Source organism: Sebastes fasciatus, chromosome 24 (genome assembly GCF_043250625.1).
Source record: "Sebastes fasciatus isolate fSebFas1 chromosome 24, fSebFas1.pri, whole genome shotgun sequence".
Lineage (NCBI taxonomy): Eukaryota > Metazoa > Chordata > Actinopteri > Perciformes > Sebastidae > Sebastes > Sebastes fasciatus.
The window spans coordinates 16,740,916-16,760,768 of record NC_133818.1 but is presented as its reverse complement, the minus strand read 5'-3'; the positions used below and the strand labels follow the sequence as shown (position 1 = coordinate 16,760,768).

General features: G+C 42.2%; 1 protein-coding gene across 4 annotated transcripts in view; it reads right to left on the bottom strand.

The window, feature by feature from the left end:
* ncam2 (neural cell adhesion molecule 2) overlaps positions 1–15,961 on the bottom strand; it is a 349,407-nt gene extending 333,446 nt beyond the window's left edge. For 2 of the 4 annotated variants that reach the window (XM_074627437.1, XM_074627435.1), the window contains exon 1: positions 15,728–15,961. In XM_074627437.1, coding sequence (XP_074483538.1) covers positions 15,728–15,851 — 124 coding nt within the window. In that variant the 5' untranslated portion in view covers positions 15,852–15,961. The remainder of the gene's footprint in view (positions 1–15,727) is intronic. The other 2 variants (XM_074627434.1, XM_074627436.1) reach the window with 1 other exon arrangement.
* Positions 15,962–19,853: the final 3,892 nt, after the last annotated feature.

The following is a 19,853-nucleotide window of genomic DNA, read 5'->3' as shown; positions in this document are numbered from 1 at the left end:
CAAGTTTTTATGACGACGAGAGAGAGAGAGAGAGAGGGGAAAGAAAAAAATGCAGAAATGTTAAAGACGCACTTAAAATTTGTAGGCCAGTAAATCAGGGCAGGGAGAGGAAATTAAAATATCTCAATCATTTAAAGCGTTTTTAATTGAAAATATCAGTCATATTAGTATTTTAGGGATGCAAACCATCCCAGGATACGCATGACGGACTCAAAGGAGACAATGAGTTGTGGTAATTGAAGCGGGATGAGCATGGACAAAGCCTTGCCCAGGAGTTTGAAGGAGGGAGGTGCAAAGGTGGGAGTGCTACAATCACACAGGTTATTTGGGGACTCTTGGGGAAGTGGTGGGGGACCTCGGTGAACTCCTCATTTCTGTGGGGCTTTATGTACCGTGACGGTTCCAAATGAAACTCCCCGATCATGTGGGAGTGCTCTATTAATTTGTGGCTCAGGCCGCCTCCTCGGGGAGAGAGCTGCCACAGTCAGCGCTGAACCCCCCCCCCCCTCTTTTGCAGCTTCCAGCGAAGCTCCTTGTTGCTTATTGACTGAGGAGCCGCGTTGCAATGTTTCTCCACGTCCGCGGTGGCTGTGTGGCTTTTTATTTTTCGCCCTCAAGTGCCGAGATGATCTATCATTTCTCCGGTCGCCTACTCCACACTCGGCAGGATGGATGAAAAGCAGCGTGAAATAAAAGTAATCTTGGTGCAACATACTGGAATACACTCCGTTCCTACGATACAGCGTGCTCGGAGAAATCTAATCTGGTTCTGTTATAAAGTCCCGTTGAGGTATAACCACCAACAACAAGGTTGAGTTTTATGGGTTGCCAATACACAACTTCAAAATGGATCTTGTACATTGTGAATTAGTTTAACACTAAATATGCCAAATAATCTATAACATAGGGCTGGGCGATAAATCAATATGATAATTTATCGTCTTTAAATGAAATCCCATCGAGATGAAATCACATATCGAGATATTATGATACACAATTATGTCGCCTAAATTGATAATAAGCACATAATAACTAAAATTTCTCAGACAATCTGATCACACACAATTTGTCTTAATCTGATTACACTGTATTTGTGTGCATACATGTAAATATCGTCAGCGTATAGCAGGAAATATTTATTTTTTCTCTATAATTTCACTTGAAATCATTGTTCCATGTTCGTTTTGCACAAAAAATGTCTTAACCCATTTGTGCTTGCAACTGAATTTTTTTTTACTTCCTTTGGTGGAAATGTTCTCTGGGCTTGCCTTAACACAAATATGAAGACATTTTCAAAATCGGTCAAACCTTTTAGCAGAAGAGTGAGTCTACTAGTTCGGCAAATGGGACTACTGTTTTTTTTTTTTACAATAGTATATTAAGAAAATGTCTGTATCTCAGAAACTACAAGGAGAACAATCAAGTATTTGGTATCTATGTACTCATAACAAGTTCATCATTAAAGCAATGCACACATGTACAGTGTAAAACATGTATTTAATATGATAAACGTTAAGTAAACAATAGCGTTTTTCCTCATTTAAAAAAAAACAATCCTGATTTTGACTAATTATAAAAGGGTTATTTTTCATGTGATCTGAAAATGTCAAAGTTGTACCGTTAGATATTTGCCCAAAGTATTTATGTACCAAATTTCAAGACTTTTGACCAATCACAACGAACGCTATGGCATTTTTCTTATCATACTAAATATAGTCTTTGGGCAAAAATGGGTCAATTAAATGAGAAATATTCAGTACTTTTCATTTGTCAAGTATTTAATTCACACAGGAGTATACAAAAATGGGTTTTACCATGAGGTTATTACATATAGACTATTATTGAACTATGAGTAAACAGGGTATATCATGATATATATCGTTATTGAGATATGAAATGGTATATATTGCGTTGGAAGATTTTGGCCCTACTATAACTGTAAGAAAATGGATACCACTTTGACTAGCATATATCATATCACATATTAACAGTCTTTGTTTTCGTGGATGCTGAGATTGTGTTGTGGTCTCTTTGGTGCTCATTACAATCAGGCTCTATCAACAACAACCTGCTGGCTACAAAGACGTGTGTGTGTGAACCACGCAGGAGATCACAAGGCTCTCTTAAGACCCAAGCCCCGAGGCATATACATTCACATGAAAGGACGGCCAACGCTGGCGCTCTTCCCACAATTCTCCCTCGTTTTCTTCTCCCAGCATCGCTCTTTGCCTCGTTTCTACCTTTAAATGCATGCATGTGGTCCAATTAGCGACAAACAGCAGTTATATGGTGGGTTTGACTCACGCAGGAAGGGAGTATGGAGATCACAATGACATCGGCGCGCAAACAGGAAAACAAGTAGGTAGGACAGGGATGTCTGTCCAAAAATATCCCTCATGTGGGACAATCTGATTTCAAAGGCGAAGAAGGACTGGGATCGACACGTGAGAAAGCTTATTTCACCTTCGCGTCAGTAAAAATCTAAAGTAAAGATAAGACAGGTTCTTTAATTATTGAGAAATCCTTTGTGTATTCCCACGGAGGCACACGTCCTTGGGAACTCCACGAACGGTGGGCGGGAACACAACAATCCCAGAGCGCCCACATTGGGGAGTAGGCCAGCTAGGAATGATGGGAAGTTGTGCAGACATGCAGAGTAATTAAAAACACGCCTACAGTTTGTCTGCTGCGCCTTATGAGTGCTCGCAAAAGACGATCATTATTACTTTGAGAGATAATAACACGCTTGACAGAACGACCCTGAAACGGCTTCACTTGACCGATGTGGTGCAGGAGAGAGTCGGGTAATCCATAGGTGTTAATAACTACATTGAGCAGCAGAACAACAAACATCGTTAGCTTCCCAGGCAAATAGCATTAAGCATGGGTGCTGCTTGAAAAGCTTCCCACGTAGGGGGGGGAGAACAGGACGTCTTCGCCCTACAGATGCTGGTGATGAGACGAGTGTGGGAGGACCGCCGAGCACATGAAAAGAGGAAGGAAATGAAAGAGGGGGAAAAAAGAAGTGGAAGAGAAGGAGTCAAATGAGAAGAGATAGAAACAAAAATAAGCCGGCCCACATCGCATTAGGAGATTCCTTTTGAAGATTGCCTGGCATGGAGAGGCAATCAGGAGAGCAGAGACTGTTTGGCCTCACTGTGAGCTATTCTGCAGAGCCGCGACCACATCTCAAGTGTCCGTCTCCCCCCCCCCTCCCCGTCTTTCTCTCTCATCTATCACTCTCTCTCATCTATTCCTCATCAAGTACTGCCTCCCATAAACAAGGATATTGGCCACCAGGCAAGAAATCTGAGAAGACGGATCCCTTTTCACGATGGTCTCTGCATCATTTCCAAGCAGAAGCCGATCCCCGCGAGGACGCCGCGCGACCTGGAGTCGTCCGAATGCCGGGAAGTACCAACGGGAGGGGGGGGTTAAGCGAGGATATGGCCCCAGGACTGCGTCCCAGCCTCACTGTTTAGGAGAGCATTGTGAGGTGTGATTGGCAGCTGGGTTGATCTCCTCAGGCGGGTCAGGAACGGGACCACACAGCTATTCACTTGAGAGACCATCAATCACAATTTGGCTTAATTAACCAGCAGGAATGACAAGCCAAGGGCCCACCGTCTGAATGGATGGATGGATGAATGGATACAAGGAAATATAATACAGCACAATACAGCGCGAGATAATTTAATACTGTAAGCCCAAAGGAAAACTCAGACTGCAAGGCCAGCAGAGAAAAGAATACAAAGCAGTTGACGCCGGCCAACAGAGAGACAGGTTCACAACTACTACCGTTTCTGTTTCCCCATCACTTGATTTGAGAGCTGATTTTATCCATTGATGTTATTAACTAAGCTTTAAACAAGTTTGTCCTGGTGGCCTTGGGGCATAAAACGCTGACCATGTAACCAAAACGTCTACAGTTTGAGCCCTCCTCTGCCACATCGAGATCAAAACAGCTACTAAATGGACCGATTGTGATTGTTTGGTTAATGCTGCAGTTACAGGGGTTGGATGGTTGGTGATACGAGAGGTGAGATGTTTGATGCCTTCTGCTTATGTATATGTAATATGAACATTAGTATTACTAATGAAGAAGTTTCTCTTAAAAATGTTTAGAACAGACATGAAAGCAAAGAATATTCGTTAAAACAAGTATAATTGTATGTGCATGAACTCCAAGTTGTATGTTTTTTGTATCAAGTGTGATGAATAAATGAAAAAATAAGTGGAAAAAAATAAGAAAAAAATGGTCTAATATTTTGATGTATAACAGGAACTATCTGCACAAATAATAATTAAACAAGATAAAGATAAAAAACAAGGTTTTCCACTCAGGCTCACACACACATTGCTTAATAAAAGCCGGTCCCTGGCTCGTCTCAAGCCTGCACCACTCTCTCATTAGCGTCTGCCAGCCAGCACGGCTACTATTAGCATTTTCTCAATCACCGTGATGGACCATGTAGACGCTCGTCAGTCTGTGTGGGCTAGCGCTGACTAATGCTCGATCGACGCGAGGGCCCACATCCAGCAGGAGGAAAGCTGGAAAATATTGTTCTTTGGCTGTCAATAGATGGCTCCTCTTCATTATCTGTGTCTCAGCGTTAGCGCATTCACCTGCCTGTTAATCTGTCATCCAGCCACCGCTTCCTGTCACCCGTCTATGTCCGTCTTACTGCCTTCTGAGTCCAAATCTCATCTGTCAGTGTTCTCCACTAGACCTCACCTGCTGCAAGTGCATCAGTCCGCTTCCATGAAAAAGAGATTTTAATGATGGCTCATACAGAGGTTTTATTATTTCCGTGTGTGCATCTGCTGTGCAGCCTTTTACAGTAACAATGTCTGCACCAATTCACTGCCCATGCCAATTTATCCGTCCGATTTCTCAGAAAAGTCTAGCAACTTTTCAGTTTTAACACTGGGATCGCCATTCATTCATCCATCCATCCATCCATCCATCATCTGTAACCGCTTATCCTATTCAGGATCTCGGGGGGGCTGGAGCCGATCCCAGCTGACATTGGGCGAAGGCGGGGGGGGGGGGGGGGGGGTCAACAATTAATTGTCTGTCTTTATGTGACTATCACAGATAGTCACATAAAGACAGACAACCATTCACGGTCACATGCACACCTACGGGAGGTTGAGAGTCAACAATTAACCTAACCTGCATGTCTTTGGAATGTGGGGAGAAACCGGAGCACCCGGAGAAAACCCCAACTAATGCTAGGATCAGACTACACAATATGTTTGACGATTACAATGGTCACTATGTCAGATTACACGATTGAGAGTCATAAATTATTGTCGTGGCTTGGCCGCGACACACGACAGACTAAACGTCGGCCCCTGTTCCGACAATACACACTCTCCCGACACCGCCGTCTTACCGTTTTTTTTTCATGACCAAACCCCCCTTAAGTTGCAAGGAGTATCGCCGAGTAATGCTGGTACTCTCTTCCGACAGCTGCATTTGCATAATGGCGTATAAGCCCGTTGAGACAATGAATGGGACATAGAAACTAATTATATGCCAATATTCACTCATATGCACTTGTAATCACTTATAATCACCATAGCCAAGTTTTTGCATGTTTAAGCCCATTTACTTCATGTTGCATACTCCAGTGTTTTAGACTTTGGAATTCCAAGCAAATGTATTAACATGGTATGGTAGGTATAGGAAAAAAACTCTCCAACACAGCATGCTTTGGCAGTACTGAAATGTCTACAAGCTTTGTACTAAATGGACTTTAAACACAGTAAAGTCTATGTATGCAAAAAAGGAACGTAATGCACAAACTGTGTCGTCATTAACACCTCAGATTATTTGCTAGTTAACACTTCTAAAACAATTGTAGCGACTGATAATTGAAAGAAATTGACAGGTTTCCGTAAAAAACACGCCAATTCAAAGCAACGTGTTAAGTCAGGTGCAACGTCAAGCAAAGGTGAAGCGAGAAGAGAGAAGTATTCTTGTGAGGTTTACTCCAGGGTGTTACTTTTATTTATTTTTTTATTTGGCAAATTAAGGGTGCTTTTGGAGCATGAAAAACATTTAATCTCCTTTTTAATAGATTGTGTGAAATTGGAAAAAAAAAAATCAGACATGACCTTGGCCACTGCTTCTTCAAACAGGATAGTACAGAAATTGATTGTGTTTCTGAAGACTATTTTCCTACTTTACTCTGCCAGACCACAATAGCAAAAACTGCTGCTTTTACCAAAGAATGAATGCATTTAAATAAGTAAATGAATGAGAATATTATCAGGAAGTTAAAGTGAATGGTAATTTCAAAGAGCTCTTAGAGGTCTTACAACAGCTAAAACAACTCAATTAACTGATATTTCACATCACAACAGAGCAAATGTACATTTGAAGACTCTGTTTCTCAGTAAACTCACACATTCATGATGTCAGTGTTAACTCTGAGAGTATATGAGGAAAATCAATATCACGCCTGTGTTGCTGCAAGTTTACACACATCACAGTTAATCTGATAACACCTTTGAACAACCCCCCTAAAGGTCATCACTTCATCATTTTATCCTATTAGGCATTAGTGTGAAATTGTCATAATTAGCATATAAACTCTTAAGTTATGGCCAAAAACATGTATTGTATTAAGAGGTCAGAGTGACCTTTGACCACCAAAATCGAATCAGTTCATCCTCGAGTCCAAATTCCTGAGATATCACGTTCACGAGAATGGACCGGATGGAAAAGACAACCCGAAAACATAATGCCCTCGCGGATGTCGCCGGCGCAGAGCCATAAAAATCGCATTGTGAACTCTAAAAGGCTGGAAATTTAGATTTTTAAGGCTTAAAAATAAGGCCTTAAAAAAAACTCTGATTGACGTCACGTCACCAACACTCCTAGGGCTGCAACTAACGATTATTTTCATAGTCGATTAATATGTTGATTATTATAGTTGTTTGGTCTATAAAAGGTGAGAAAATGGTGAAAAATGTCAATCAGTGTTCCCCAAAGCCCAAGAAGACGTCCTCAAATGTCTTGTTTTGTCCAAAGATATTCAGTTTACTGTCATAGAGGAGGAAAGAAACCAGAAAATATTCACATTTAAGAAGCTGGAATCAGAGGATTTAGACTTTTATTTTCTTAAAAAGTTACTCCGATTATCAAAATAGTAATTAATTTAATGGTTGACAACTCATCGATTAATCATTGCAGTTCTACATGCAAGGGGCTTCTACAGTGAACAATAAACAATTTTAAGGTTAAAGCAATTAATCGATTAGTTGATTGGCAGAAAATTGCCACTATTTTGATAATTGATTAATTGTTTAAGTAATTTTCTTTCTAGCAAAATTGCCCCAAAAGTTCTGGTTCCAGCCTCTCCTTTGTGACGATTTTCTGCTTTTCTTTGTATTACATTATAATAAATCGTATATTTTGGGGTTTTGGAGTGTTGGTCAAATAAAAAAAAATGCAATTTGAAGACGGCACGCTGGACTTTGAGAAATTATATTATAAATTTAAATATTTTATGATATCTAAGACCAAATAACTCCATGTTACCCAAAGTCCAAGATGACGTCCTCAAATGTCTTGTTCTGTCCAAAGATATTCAGTTTACTGTCATAGAGGAGGAAAGAAAATATTCACATTTAAGAAGCTGGAATCAGAGAATTTAGACTCTTTTTTTTAAATCACGCAAACCGATTAATCAATTATCAAAATAGTTTGCAATTAATTTAATAGATGACAACTAATTGTTGCAGCTCTAGACACTATGTGACTGTTTTTCTGAAGTCTATACTGCCAACCGGACCAACACTAGAGTACAGTACCATTTCATTTTATTTATGTATGCATTATGTCATAGAAAACTTTGTGATATATGATTTACATCAGCCCACTGTGAAGCAAACCCCAAAGCTTCATACAGTGTAGTTATTAATACGGCCTCTAAGTGGGTCACAGCCCAAACTGGAGTGGTTCTGAAGCTCTCCTGCCATTCCTCTGATCCCTCTGTTCTTCATTTAATCATGCCTGCCGGTTGTCCAAAACCCAAAAGTAAGCCCCAGACCAACAGAGCTGCGTCCCAGGAGAGGATGGAGGCGCAGACTGTGAGGCGTGAACATGCCGTGCATAAAGCTAGAGAAATAAAGTGAGCAACAGGAGAGAAAGGGTAGACCATGCAAAACCGCTTCACCCTCCATCCATCTGTCAGTCAGCCAGCGTTGCCCACTGATTCTGTTGTCACCCTGGCATCCTGGCTCTGCCTATTAGCCTGCTAGTTAGACTGGCATTTAGACTGGCGGGACACACGCGAGCAGCAGCCAAACGGGTCTCCTGCTTGGCTAGCACCGAGCTGATGTAGAACAGTAGACGAACCCGCAGGAGCACACGGCAACATGCAGCAGCTGCCTCCTCCGATCACGTCAGTCTGGCCTAATTTGATTCCATCTCGACAGGATTCAATTACATTTTATTAATTTTGGCACAGTGCGACTCCATAGAGTTTGATTCAATCTCTCGCAATGCAATTTAACTAGATGCAATCAGATTCACTTGAATTGAATGAATTTTTAAATATAATCTCTTCTTCCCTCTGTATAAATCCTCTCTCTGCTCGCTCTATCTTTCCCAATTCTCCCTCTCTGGGATTCAGAATATAGAATATAATGACGCCAAACTCTTCCTACATGCCGACTGCTTAGTGTATCTACATTTTCTTGGCTTCTGGTTGATGAGAGACTCCCCGAGGAGAACATTAGTCACATCCACTGTAATAATGGGTAATTTGAGTGAAAATAGACCGAGGTTGGCAGAGGGCAGCTGCTGTTTTTTTTCTCCATCCATCGCAAATAATGCCAAATGTTCACCGACTGGAGCTTTTTTTGTTGGGAACGTCATCTCTCTTCTCAGTGCCTCTGCTACTGCCAAAGTTACTTAAAAGCCCGAAATGTGTCATTAAAAGACAATACATCTTCAAATAAGTGTGAATATGTGTGCAGCGCAGTTCTCTTTAATCCCTGATACTAATCCTGTTAACTGAGCTGTGAGCTGATGCTGCACAGTTTGTATACACAGCCTTGCAAGCTACCCTCGAGCAAGGCAGCTCATTTCTTTCAAGGTACTGAGGCTGACCTCTAAACCGCCAAAAAGAGGTAGTTACGTCCACAGACGGATTATGACACAATTAGCCACTGGGCACAAGCCTGTAAAAGAGTAGTCGTTGTAGTTGTTTGTGTCTCTATGGTTGTTTTGAGTCTCTGTGGTTGTTTTGAGTCTCTGTGGTTGTTTTGAGTCTCTTTGTGGTTGTTTTGAGTCTCTTTGTGGTTGTTTTGAATCGCTATGTGGTTGTTTTGAGTCTCTTAGTGGTTGTTTTGAGTCCCTCTGTGGTTGTTTGAGTCTCTTTTGTAGTTGTTTTGAGTCTCTTTGTGGTTGTTTTGAATCTCTTTTGTAGTTGTTTTGAGTCCCTCTGTGGTTGTTTTAGTCTCTTTGTGGTTGTTTTGAGTCGCTATGTGGTTGTTTTGAGTCTCTTTGTGGTTGTTTTGAGTCCTTCTGTGGTTGTTTTGAGTCCCTCTGTGGTTGTTTTGAGTCTCTTTGTAGTTGTTATGAGTCCCTCTGTGGTTGTTTTAGTTTCTTTGTGGTTGTTTTGAGTCCCTTTGCGGTTGTTTTGAGTCTCTTTGTAGTTGTTATGAGTCCCTCTGTGGTTGTTTTAGTTTCTTTGTGGTTGTTTTGAGTCCCTTTGCGGTTGTTTTGAGTCTCTTTGTAATTGTTTTGAGTCCCTCTGTGGTTGTTTTGAGTCTCTTCGTCGTTGTTTTGAGTGTCTTTGTGGTCATTTTGTGTGTCTTTGTGGTCATTTAGCATCTCTTTCTGTTCATTTAGTGTCTCTTTGTGGTCACTTTGAGTCTCTTTGTGGTCACTTGTTGTCATTTCTAGTCTATTTGTGGTTGTTTTGCATCTCTTTGTAGTCATTTTGAGTCTCTTTGTGGTCATTTTGAGTCTCTGTTGTAATTTGTGTCTCTTGTGGTCCTTTAAAGTCTATTTGTGGGGGTTTTTTAATCTCTTTGTGGTCGTTTCCAGTCTCTTTGTGGTTATTTTCAGTCTCTTCATGGTCGTCTTTAGTCTCTTCGTGGTGATTTCCAGTCTCTTTGTAGTCCTTTTGGGTCTCTTTGTGGTCATTTTGCGTTTCTTTGTAGTCGTTTGATTGATTTTCCAACAAAAAAATATGTTAACAGTGACTTCAAACAGAAGCTCTGGTCCCAATAATAATTCAGTAATCCATCTATGGTTATGCATACATGATTAGCTTATTTAAGAGGAATATACATGAATTTCCTTGAACTGCTGAAACCAGGCATTTGGGCACAGTTTTAGTCACACAGCCTGCTCTTCAATAATTAAATAGTTCTACAGTCTTTGGAAATAGAGTGGAACACATGCAGGTAGGAGTTAGAAAAATATGGTGATGTCGTAGCTCTGTTCACTTCCCTGACAACAACCCTGCAGCCCAGGTGCTTGGCAGTGCTTTTCTCATATATCCAGGTGTTGAGAATACAACAGCTCTCCTCCTGTCTTATATGCCGTGTACAAATTCAATGCTGAGGCCTGAGCTCGGTGGATGGAGCGCTAAAGGGCACACATGAGAAATCAAAAAGCTTGCAGGCAAATAAATAGCATATCCATAACACTGAGATTGCCCTTTGTACAATCCAGAGGCCTGCTGACTCTAGTCGTTCCTTAAATTGATTTCTCATACGCGGCTGCCTCGAGGGGGCGATTCCATTTTCATATATACACTGGCTGTCTATGCGTAGGCTCTCCGTCCTAGTCTATTAATCAAATAATGCAATCAATTTCACCTTGCAGGACCGAGACACGGGCCATTTCTTTGTGAACAGCTTTGCATGTCTTTAATAGGAGTTTGTGACTGGTGTTGCATGGTGTTGAGAGTCTTGTGCAGCATTGTGCCGGTGACAAGTTATCGGCGTGGCGAGAGATGTATAGGAACTTTTAGGGTGCAGATTTTGCAAAAAGACTAGTGTGAGTTTCCGCACTTCCCTTATAAATATTCACGCGGTGATTCAAGCTGAGTACAGTGTGCATGTTTGGGTAAGTGTGTGCAATGTGAGCATGTACATAAACCAGCAGTACAGGATGTAAGCAAACCTCAAACGCATGCTTAAGCCTGGGCTCAGGGTGCAATGAGAGACACTCAAGCGCGGGAGCATAAATCTTTTAAACCCTGAGCCACTGACATTTCCCCCCAGAGATACGGCGAAATATCTTAATTACGCCACTTAACATCACATCGGCGAGTCCCGGGTGAGCCCAAGCAAGCATATAATTCATTGTACGGAGCATCAGTAAAAGCCAAATACATAAACCTTCAAGGATGCATACTAAACGCCGGGTAGACGGCGAGCTGGGACTTCAAAAGCAAATGTTTTCCCCCTTTGGGAGCCAGAGGGGGTAGAGCACGGGATATCTGTAGAGTTAGTGTGGCAGGGCCGCCTCGATCGCTCCTGTCAGGGACTCAAGCTGTCGCCATGAATTGGTGAAAGCCAGTTTCTGGTTCTAGTCCTCTTGCTGATGGTTTAGTGTCTGCTTCAAGGCCCAACGGTGATGAGCGACGCCGAGGACTGAACACCCTACCCTTCATCTCAGCGCTACCCTTCGCATTACAGCAGCTTCTCCGTCTAATAGGTCAATTTGTGTGGACTTTGCTATCATGAAAAGCATGATATGAATGTAAATTGGTTGGTAGGGTGATGTAACACTGCTGCAACAAAGGGAAAGCAACAAAGCAACGAATATTCCAGTTAAAGCTCACGAACAGACTCTTTGTTTTACCTCGGTGGGATTAAATGTAATAATAAATTAAAAGTCGCTGATGCTCTGAATGTATCATCCTCCGTTTCTCGCAGTCGAAACATGAAGTCCTTTTAACAAGTTGAGGGTAAACAACTCAGTGGCATAGGGGCGTCTTATTCTATACGCTTTTAAATCTTTATAATGATGGTCTGCTGCTGTTTTCATGCCACAAACTGCCAAAACAATCACGCATTAAACCACGTGGACTCCCATTTAATGCAGTTTGGTCTCAGGAATCTGTCAATGTAGGCTACTGGTTTATAGTTTAAATCTCACAGTGGGGTCCAGGGCACTCTGTCAAAGGGTCTGCGAAATGATTTGCTATAAATTATAGCTAGACCTAGACAGACATACCCAAAATAAATCAAGAATAGCTCCACAACTAGCAGGTCTATATGCATGATCTTGGTCTCTATGGATAGGTAAGACCTCAGAGAATTCATCCCCAGTGTCAGTAACATTGTGACTGTTACTATACCTGAGTAAATTGTGGTGAACCAAATTAAAAAATATATATTTTTATCCTCTCCTAAGATGTTTTCTAGATCAGACAGTGGATAACACCATTATAGCAATGATGCCATGCACAGAGATGCCACTGAATTCATTCAGCAACTCCTTGATTACAACTGAGCCAAAGCAGATTCTACAAAGGTTTTAGTCAGGATAGGACCAGGAGGACTCTCCATTTGGCAACCCAAAGTTTGCCAAATGGGTTTTCTACCTCTTAAAAGGGAATCTGGCTATAAAATACTACTGATATCCACTACAGGAGGCTATGAGCACACAATGAAGCCTTTGGCCATGACATTTACCCTGTGCATCATCACATTCTACCATTGTGCACAGTATAAAATCGTAAAAAAAGGGTATAATTTTGACTCCAAATGGAGTAGTTTTATTATAATAATGAAATATGGTCAAGTAGATAATAACAAATAAGATCAATAACAATGTAAATAAGATAACAAAAAATAGTATCAAACAGTGTCAAAAATATTATAAAGTAAAAATATTATTTCTGGTGCGTTAATTTTGTACCAAACATTGTTTGGAGTGTTGTTTTAGTCGCGTCAAGGCCTCGTCTTTTAGAAACAATTTGGAAAAGACCACCAAAGCATTTTATGAAGTCTTTAAAGGCCGTGTTTTAACACCCAGCTCAGACAAACCCGGTACCGGGTCCATCGGGTAAAAGAGGTTAAAGTGCATATCTACAGATGGAGACTATTTGCGCCAATAAAACAAGCATATTGTGTCCATCAGTCCCACCCACGTTAGCTTTGGGCCACTAGAAACTCTGATATGATTGTGACACACAGCAATAAGTTCTTTATTTGTAAGCTGAAGCATCTCCTGAAAGTCAGCTTTAGACTGGTAAAGTTAAATATCTGAATTTATCAGGACTATATCAGTCTTGTTACTGTTCATTTTCCAAAAGTTTTAAGATCAGTTACTTCACATATAGGATATAAATGCTGTCAAGTTGAGTCCAAATGCAATTTGAATAAAATCGCCCTCTGTTTAGAAGGTATATAAGTGGTATTGACATTCAATAACAGACAAAATATCCCCACTGTGGGACTAATAGAGGATTATCTCATCTGATCTGATCTTAACATGATTCAAATTGAAATGTGTTTCAGTTTCTCACTACACAGACTACTACACAAATAGTTTCAATTGCATCTAAAGGTACAAATGGTAGGAAGCATATCGGTGTTACAATTTAAAGCGGCAGTGGGTAGAAATGGAGTAAATATGATTAAAATAAAGTTATTTTTATAATGCTCCTACAGCAGCTGCAAGATTTCACAAACCGGAGGAAAACAACCAATCAGAGCCGAGCTGGAGTCAGCCTTCTCTGAGCAGCTGTCAATCACTCACCGATCAAACGGTCAAACTGGGCAGCGCTGATTAAATATGAATCAATATTCTGTTACTGTTCTCAGAATCATCTTCTAGTGTGCTGTTTAGCTATAAAATGGGAAAGTTTGTGACCCGGCAGCCATGTTGAGATCAAGTTGAAGAAATACCAAGCACCGCCCACCAGCCGGAGCACAGCCAATAGGAACGCTCTCTCTCTCTGAAATGACCTGTGATTGGCCAAAGTCTCCCGTCACGGGCTAGATGTTCTAAAGCCTGAAAACAGAGCCGTGCGGAGGAGCAGAAGTCTCTCTCTGAACACTTGAATTACAATATGCTGAAAGGTTATTGTGGAATATACTGCCTATTAGGGTTTAAGAAAATATCGAAAAAAAAAAAAAAAAAATCATATACAGTATTATGATTTGTGATACTGTATCGATTTCTAATTAACAGTTTACATGCAAAGATGAACTCAGTCAACGGTTTATATCATTTGCGAAGAGATGCTCCCTCTCAAAGTAGTGCTATATGATGTTGGATTTTACAGGGACTGGGAAAAATCACAATATATTGCCTTGTTTACAGTATCGCAATATATCTCGATATATTGAACCTGTATCGTGATACGTATCGTATCGCCAGATTCTTGCCAACACACAGCAACTACTGCCACTTTAAGAGGGGTCAATTTTTCTCCCCAAAAATCTTGAGAACCCCTGGTTTAAATCATATGCAAGTGTTAAAATCATACAGAAACCTGCTATTAATATTCATATGCACAGCTCCTCAAACGTTGTAGCATACTGAAGTATAGTAAAAAATGCTTGAGGACCCTTTGAAACCTCCTTCGAGACCCCCTTCCCTCCCTGACCCCCACTTTGACACCCACTACCATGAAGGACTTGAGCTGCAACATGCTCTAACGACCAGTGGCTTCTGGCTCCACTCTTGGCACCACTTTGCAGCGCTCTACCCCCACCTGCCGTTGTGCGCCAGGAACCCAGTGTGGCCACACTGCAAAAAATGTCCCTCTTTCACTCTTCTGTTTTTCTTTTAACAAGTGGAAAAATCTCCCCAAAGATAAGATAGATAGAAAGATAACCCGTTTTATGCGCCTCGATGCAAATTAACTTGTTGCAACAGAAACCTTAAATGTGCATCATCATCTCATCATGCAAGCACATCTAATGTATTACTGGTAAATCTGAAGATACAGGAGTTGGGTCTTTTTTTTCGCAGTGCACGCCCGCGGTGGCACGGCGACGCGCCTCACTGACCAGGACGCACTTTAAAACACACACACACACACACAAGAACCCCCCCCCCCCCAAAAAAGGCCTTTCAATCAGTGTTTTTTTAGCAGCAGCACTCACTCTGGGCTACATCTTTATATCCCCTTTATGCGTGCACACCACACACACAGGCGCGCGTGCACAGAGACAATCACCCCCTCCCATCCATCCTCCGGATCAGGTGCGCCACACACATGAAACCCATTAAAGCGCCACTGGAACGCGTATCTCCAAACTTTCCGATACACTGTGCGACCGCAGTGTTTGTCACGCACAGCGATGCGCACAAGACGCAGAGGAAGCAGAATACAGTACACACAGAGAGAGACACACAGAGTGGACTTGGAGAGAGTGGGAGAGAAAGAAAGGCGGTGGTCCAAAACAGATCTCCAAATAAGACACCAAAAATAGCAACCCTAAAGGATGCGTAAAAACGACATGGCAGATGATGGAGAGCAGTTTTTAGTCCAGAGTCTCAGCAGCTCTCCCACCCTAAAATAAAGCACCCCATCATAATCCCCCTTTTCAGTAAGAAAGCATTGTGGCCCCTGCAAGACGTGCTTCAACTACAAAACAACGTCCAGTTAAACAATCCAGCCCTCTCTCTCTCTCTCTCTCTCTCTCTCCCTCTCTCTCTGCCTGCTGCAGATCATCCATGGCAACTTGTCCACAAAGTCACCCAAGCTCGAGGCTTCAGTGTCAGTCTTACCTTGCGTGCCGCAGACGAGCACCCCGAGGAGATGGACGAGTTGGAGCATCATTTTGAGTGGCTGGTTTGTGCAGGACGCTGCTGTTAAAGAACGACGAGGAGGCGACACACTCGCTCCGTTCATCCGCCGTCTGGAGCTCCGCTGGCTGACTGATCTGCCTCTCAGCTCCTTCTCTTCGCTTCCTTCCTATACGCGCGCTCCCGCTCCGCCGCGCGTTCACGGCGCTGAGGACCCCCCCCCTCCCAGCATCACTGCTTCTCTGCTGGAAGCTGTGGATGAGAAGCAGAGGGAGAAATGAAGACGTGTTGATGTGTTTTTTCGTTTTGCTTTATTAGATTATTCAAAAAAACATGTTGTAAAGTTGAAAAGAAAAATATCTCCAGGATTGTTGTTTGCATGTTAGCAGGGGTGGAGCTAGGAATACTGGCGGCCATCTTTAATATTTGTGGGCCCCCCTTATAATCCACCACCTGTAGTCCATGGATGTATTTAAAGAACTGGATACAGCATTGGAGGCAGGGCCCCGGTCATTCCTGTGAGAGTTGCTCAGTGGCGCCTAAATGGCTCGAATTCCTTCTGGAAAAGTACCCGGATTTTGGCGGATCTTGGGGCAACTGGGACATGTGACCCGCTCGGTCACATGACTCGGTCACGGGGTCCCAACGTCACGCCGTCGTCACGGCTTGCGCTCCAGCCTCGGCCTGGATCTTACTCACATGAACGGAGGAAGGGAAATAACTGGATTCAGCTATTAGTACGTTTTACAACTTTAAAAACGTAATTTTTTTAAATAAGGGCTATTAGAGTGTTCATACTGGGAAGTTGATTCACCTCAAGAAAAATGTATCCGCTGAGTTACAGACGTCTCTTTCCCAATGTAAGTCTATGGGAAAAAGTATTTTTGGGCCCAACGGCATCACGTGACTGACACGAAAGTTGCAGTACCGCCGTTTAGCCACTACAAAAGTCCGGATCGTCGACCGGCGCTCTTCCTGGGGGCTTGCTGTAGTCCCGTTCTCATTCCCAGGGCGTCATACAGCGCCTTCAAATGGGGTTCGTGTTTACCGCGTTCACGAGATGAGTCCATATGGACGGTCGAGGCAGATTACCACCCGTCCAGAGCCCGGTTCTGCTCGAGGTTTCTACCTGCTAAAGGGGAGTTTTTCCTGGCCACACTGATTACCATAATGCATGCTCATGGGGGAACTCTTGTTGGGTCTCTAAACTATAGAGTACGGTCTAAGACCTGCTCTATATAAAAAGCGTCTTGAGATAACTTCTGTTATGATTTGATGCTATATAAAAATAAATTGAATTGAATATGAACCCTCATGAGGTATTAACGACCTTGTGAGTGGAAAGTTTCTGAAAGCTCAGAGTTTACGAGTTGTGACTTGTTTGTTGACGTTGTCAGAAATGGCGGAGGCCATGAAAATTCGTTTTTCGGTACATTGGTTAATATATTGTAATTTTAGTCGTATATTGTTATTCTCCATAACTTTATGTCATTATGCCGTTGCATTTCCTGCATTATATCAAGGCCTATGGAAAGGAGGCTGGGCCACGGGCGGACATGGGTCTTGAGGTATGGGGTATAACACAAGCGCAGTGTAACTGAAGCTGCGGTCATGCGTTGCGATTGGCTCAATTTCGGCGAGTGCAGACCAGATTTTACTGCGCATGTGTTATACCCCAAAAGATACGACACGTTGATGACGTGTGACCCAGCCTCCTTTCCATAGGCCTTGCATTACCCACTTGCTAGCTTGCTAAATTGTTTAACCTCTGTGGCTTCTAGACGCAGACAGTAACCATAATATTGCCGTTGCTTAGCAGAGGTGCTCTCACGACTTAACCACTTCACCACTTGACCGCCAAGCATATTGTGTACATGTTGTAACCACAAGTTCATCAGGTTCATTTGAAGGCCCCAAAATACAGAGGCTTTGTCACAGCATTCAATACGGCCGCACAAGGCACCCTTTGTGAAATGCACCGGGCGTCCCATTTACTATAATTTAGGACTGTCAAAGTTAACACGATAATAACGCGTTAACGCAAATTCATTTTAACACCACTAATTTCTTTAATGCATTAACTTGTTTTTTTTTAGGCGGACTCAGTTTTAAAGCTAGAGTGAAGATACTGGTATCATATGAATCTAGAAAACCTAATGAATCCATCAGTACCAACCATGTCATACTAGCGTGTTGCAAAGAAGGTTAAATAATGCTCCAAACGTACAGTAAATTTTGGCAAAGGAAAACTGGCATGGCCATTTTCAAAGGGGTCCCTTGACCTGTGACATCAAGATATATGAATGAAAATGGGTTCTCAAGGTACCCACAAGCCTCCTCTTTATAGACATGCCCACTTTATGATAATCAGCTGAATTCTGAACTAATGTTTCAACAAAATGCACCCGATATAGCTAAAGAGCCACCTAATCAAACTCAAACCTTGCTTATCTTGTCCCCATTGTCTTCCTTCTACTCCAGCTACAAAATTGTGACTAACAGTTAAACTGGTATCACTGGGCTCACTGGACCATGCTCTCTCTCCTCTCTGCTGCCGGTGCCTTCACACTCACTAGTCTGTGGGGATTTACTGGCAACGGCACCAAAAGAATCATTTGTTATTACATTGGGCTGCATCAGCCTCAAGGGACTTCCTGTCAGCTTTTCAGACCCACCTTTACGGTTTTTCCTCTATTCGTTTATCCATCTTGCTCCACCACTATTTCTCCAAATGACACCAAACAGAGATGGCCAAAGTAAAGTTAGAATGGACTGAACCAAAAGTAAGTTATTTAAAAATAAGTATATTGTTGCCCCATTTGTCAAACTCACAGTGCTCCCGATGGCCAATCCGACTATGCCTACCCAGCACCAAACAGAAGACAGACAAAGTCAGCTGGTCATTATTTAGAAATTAGTGGAGAATTTAGTCGCTAAAGAGCCACATGTTTCCCTCAGGAGCTGGTGGAGACCAACATAGAGCTTAAAAGGAGAGTAATTATTAGATTTACATCATGGGAACAGAAACACGACTCCTAATAAATGCTAAAGTTGTTGAATGTCTTCTGGATGTATAAATGGCAACTGTTTGTCAGCAGGTTCCCCATATAAACTCTATAAGGTCATAAAATGTCAGTGTTGTGTTTACAGCGTGTTTTGCCACCCCTAAGAGGCCATAAAATCAGGAGCTGCAGGTTTAACCACCAAAGCATATTGCCAGAATCTCTTCATGTTTTGTCCAAGTCAAAGTGGTGTCTTACAAATCATTTGTAGCTCATACAGTGTAATTCTTAAAATGCCGTCCCAAGCTACATCATCTTAAAATGTGCCATCTAAGGAGAATTTTTAACCCGAGAAGAAGTGTAAATGTTATTCTATACACAATGACGGAATAATACAAATTTTGGAGCTACAACATTTAATGGCGTTCGCGATCCGAGGAGTATGCATGTTAGCGTTAGGGTTTACTCCGGGTACTCCGGTTTCCTCCCACTGTCCAAAGACATGCAGGTTAGGTTAATTGTTGACTCTAAATTGCCCGTAGGCGTGAATGTGAGCGTGAATAGTTGTCCGTCTCTTTTTGTGATAGTCTGGAGACCTGTCCAGGGTTTAACCCGACTTCGTCCAATGTCAGCTGGGATCGGCTCCAGCCCCCGCAACCCGAAGTGGGATAAGCAGTTACAGATAATGGATGGATCTATCAGAGAATACTGATTCCATCTAAAATAATTTATCAACCCAACATAACAGGAACACATTCCACCAGTCCTAACATAAGGCGTAGTTGGATTAGTGAAGGCAGTGATTATCACCTCACATGGAGTCATAATAAAAGATCTCAGCCTTGCAAGCATGTCTGTTGGGAACAAAGGAAGTGACAAAACACTGATCCACCTAGCCAAGGAAACATAAATTAGTCTGGATATTGAATTCTAAGCGGTCCTCAGCTGGGAGTATTATGGTGTGAATGCTGAAAACTGGGGGAGTGGCTATATTAAGTTGGTGGAAATGGGAAACCCGACTCAAACACCTCTTTTTGAGCCAGAAAAACCCAGCTCCGAATGGTGTCAAAATCATTCATTGATGTCTGAACGGACTTCAATCCACA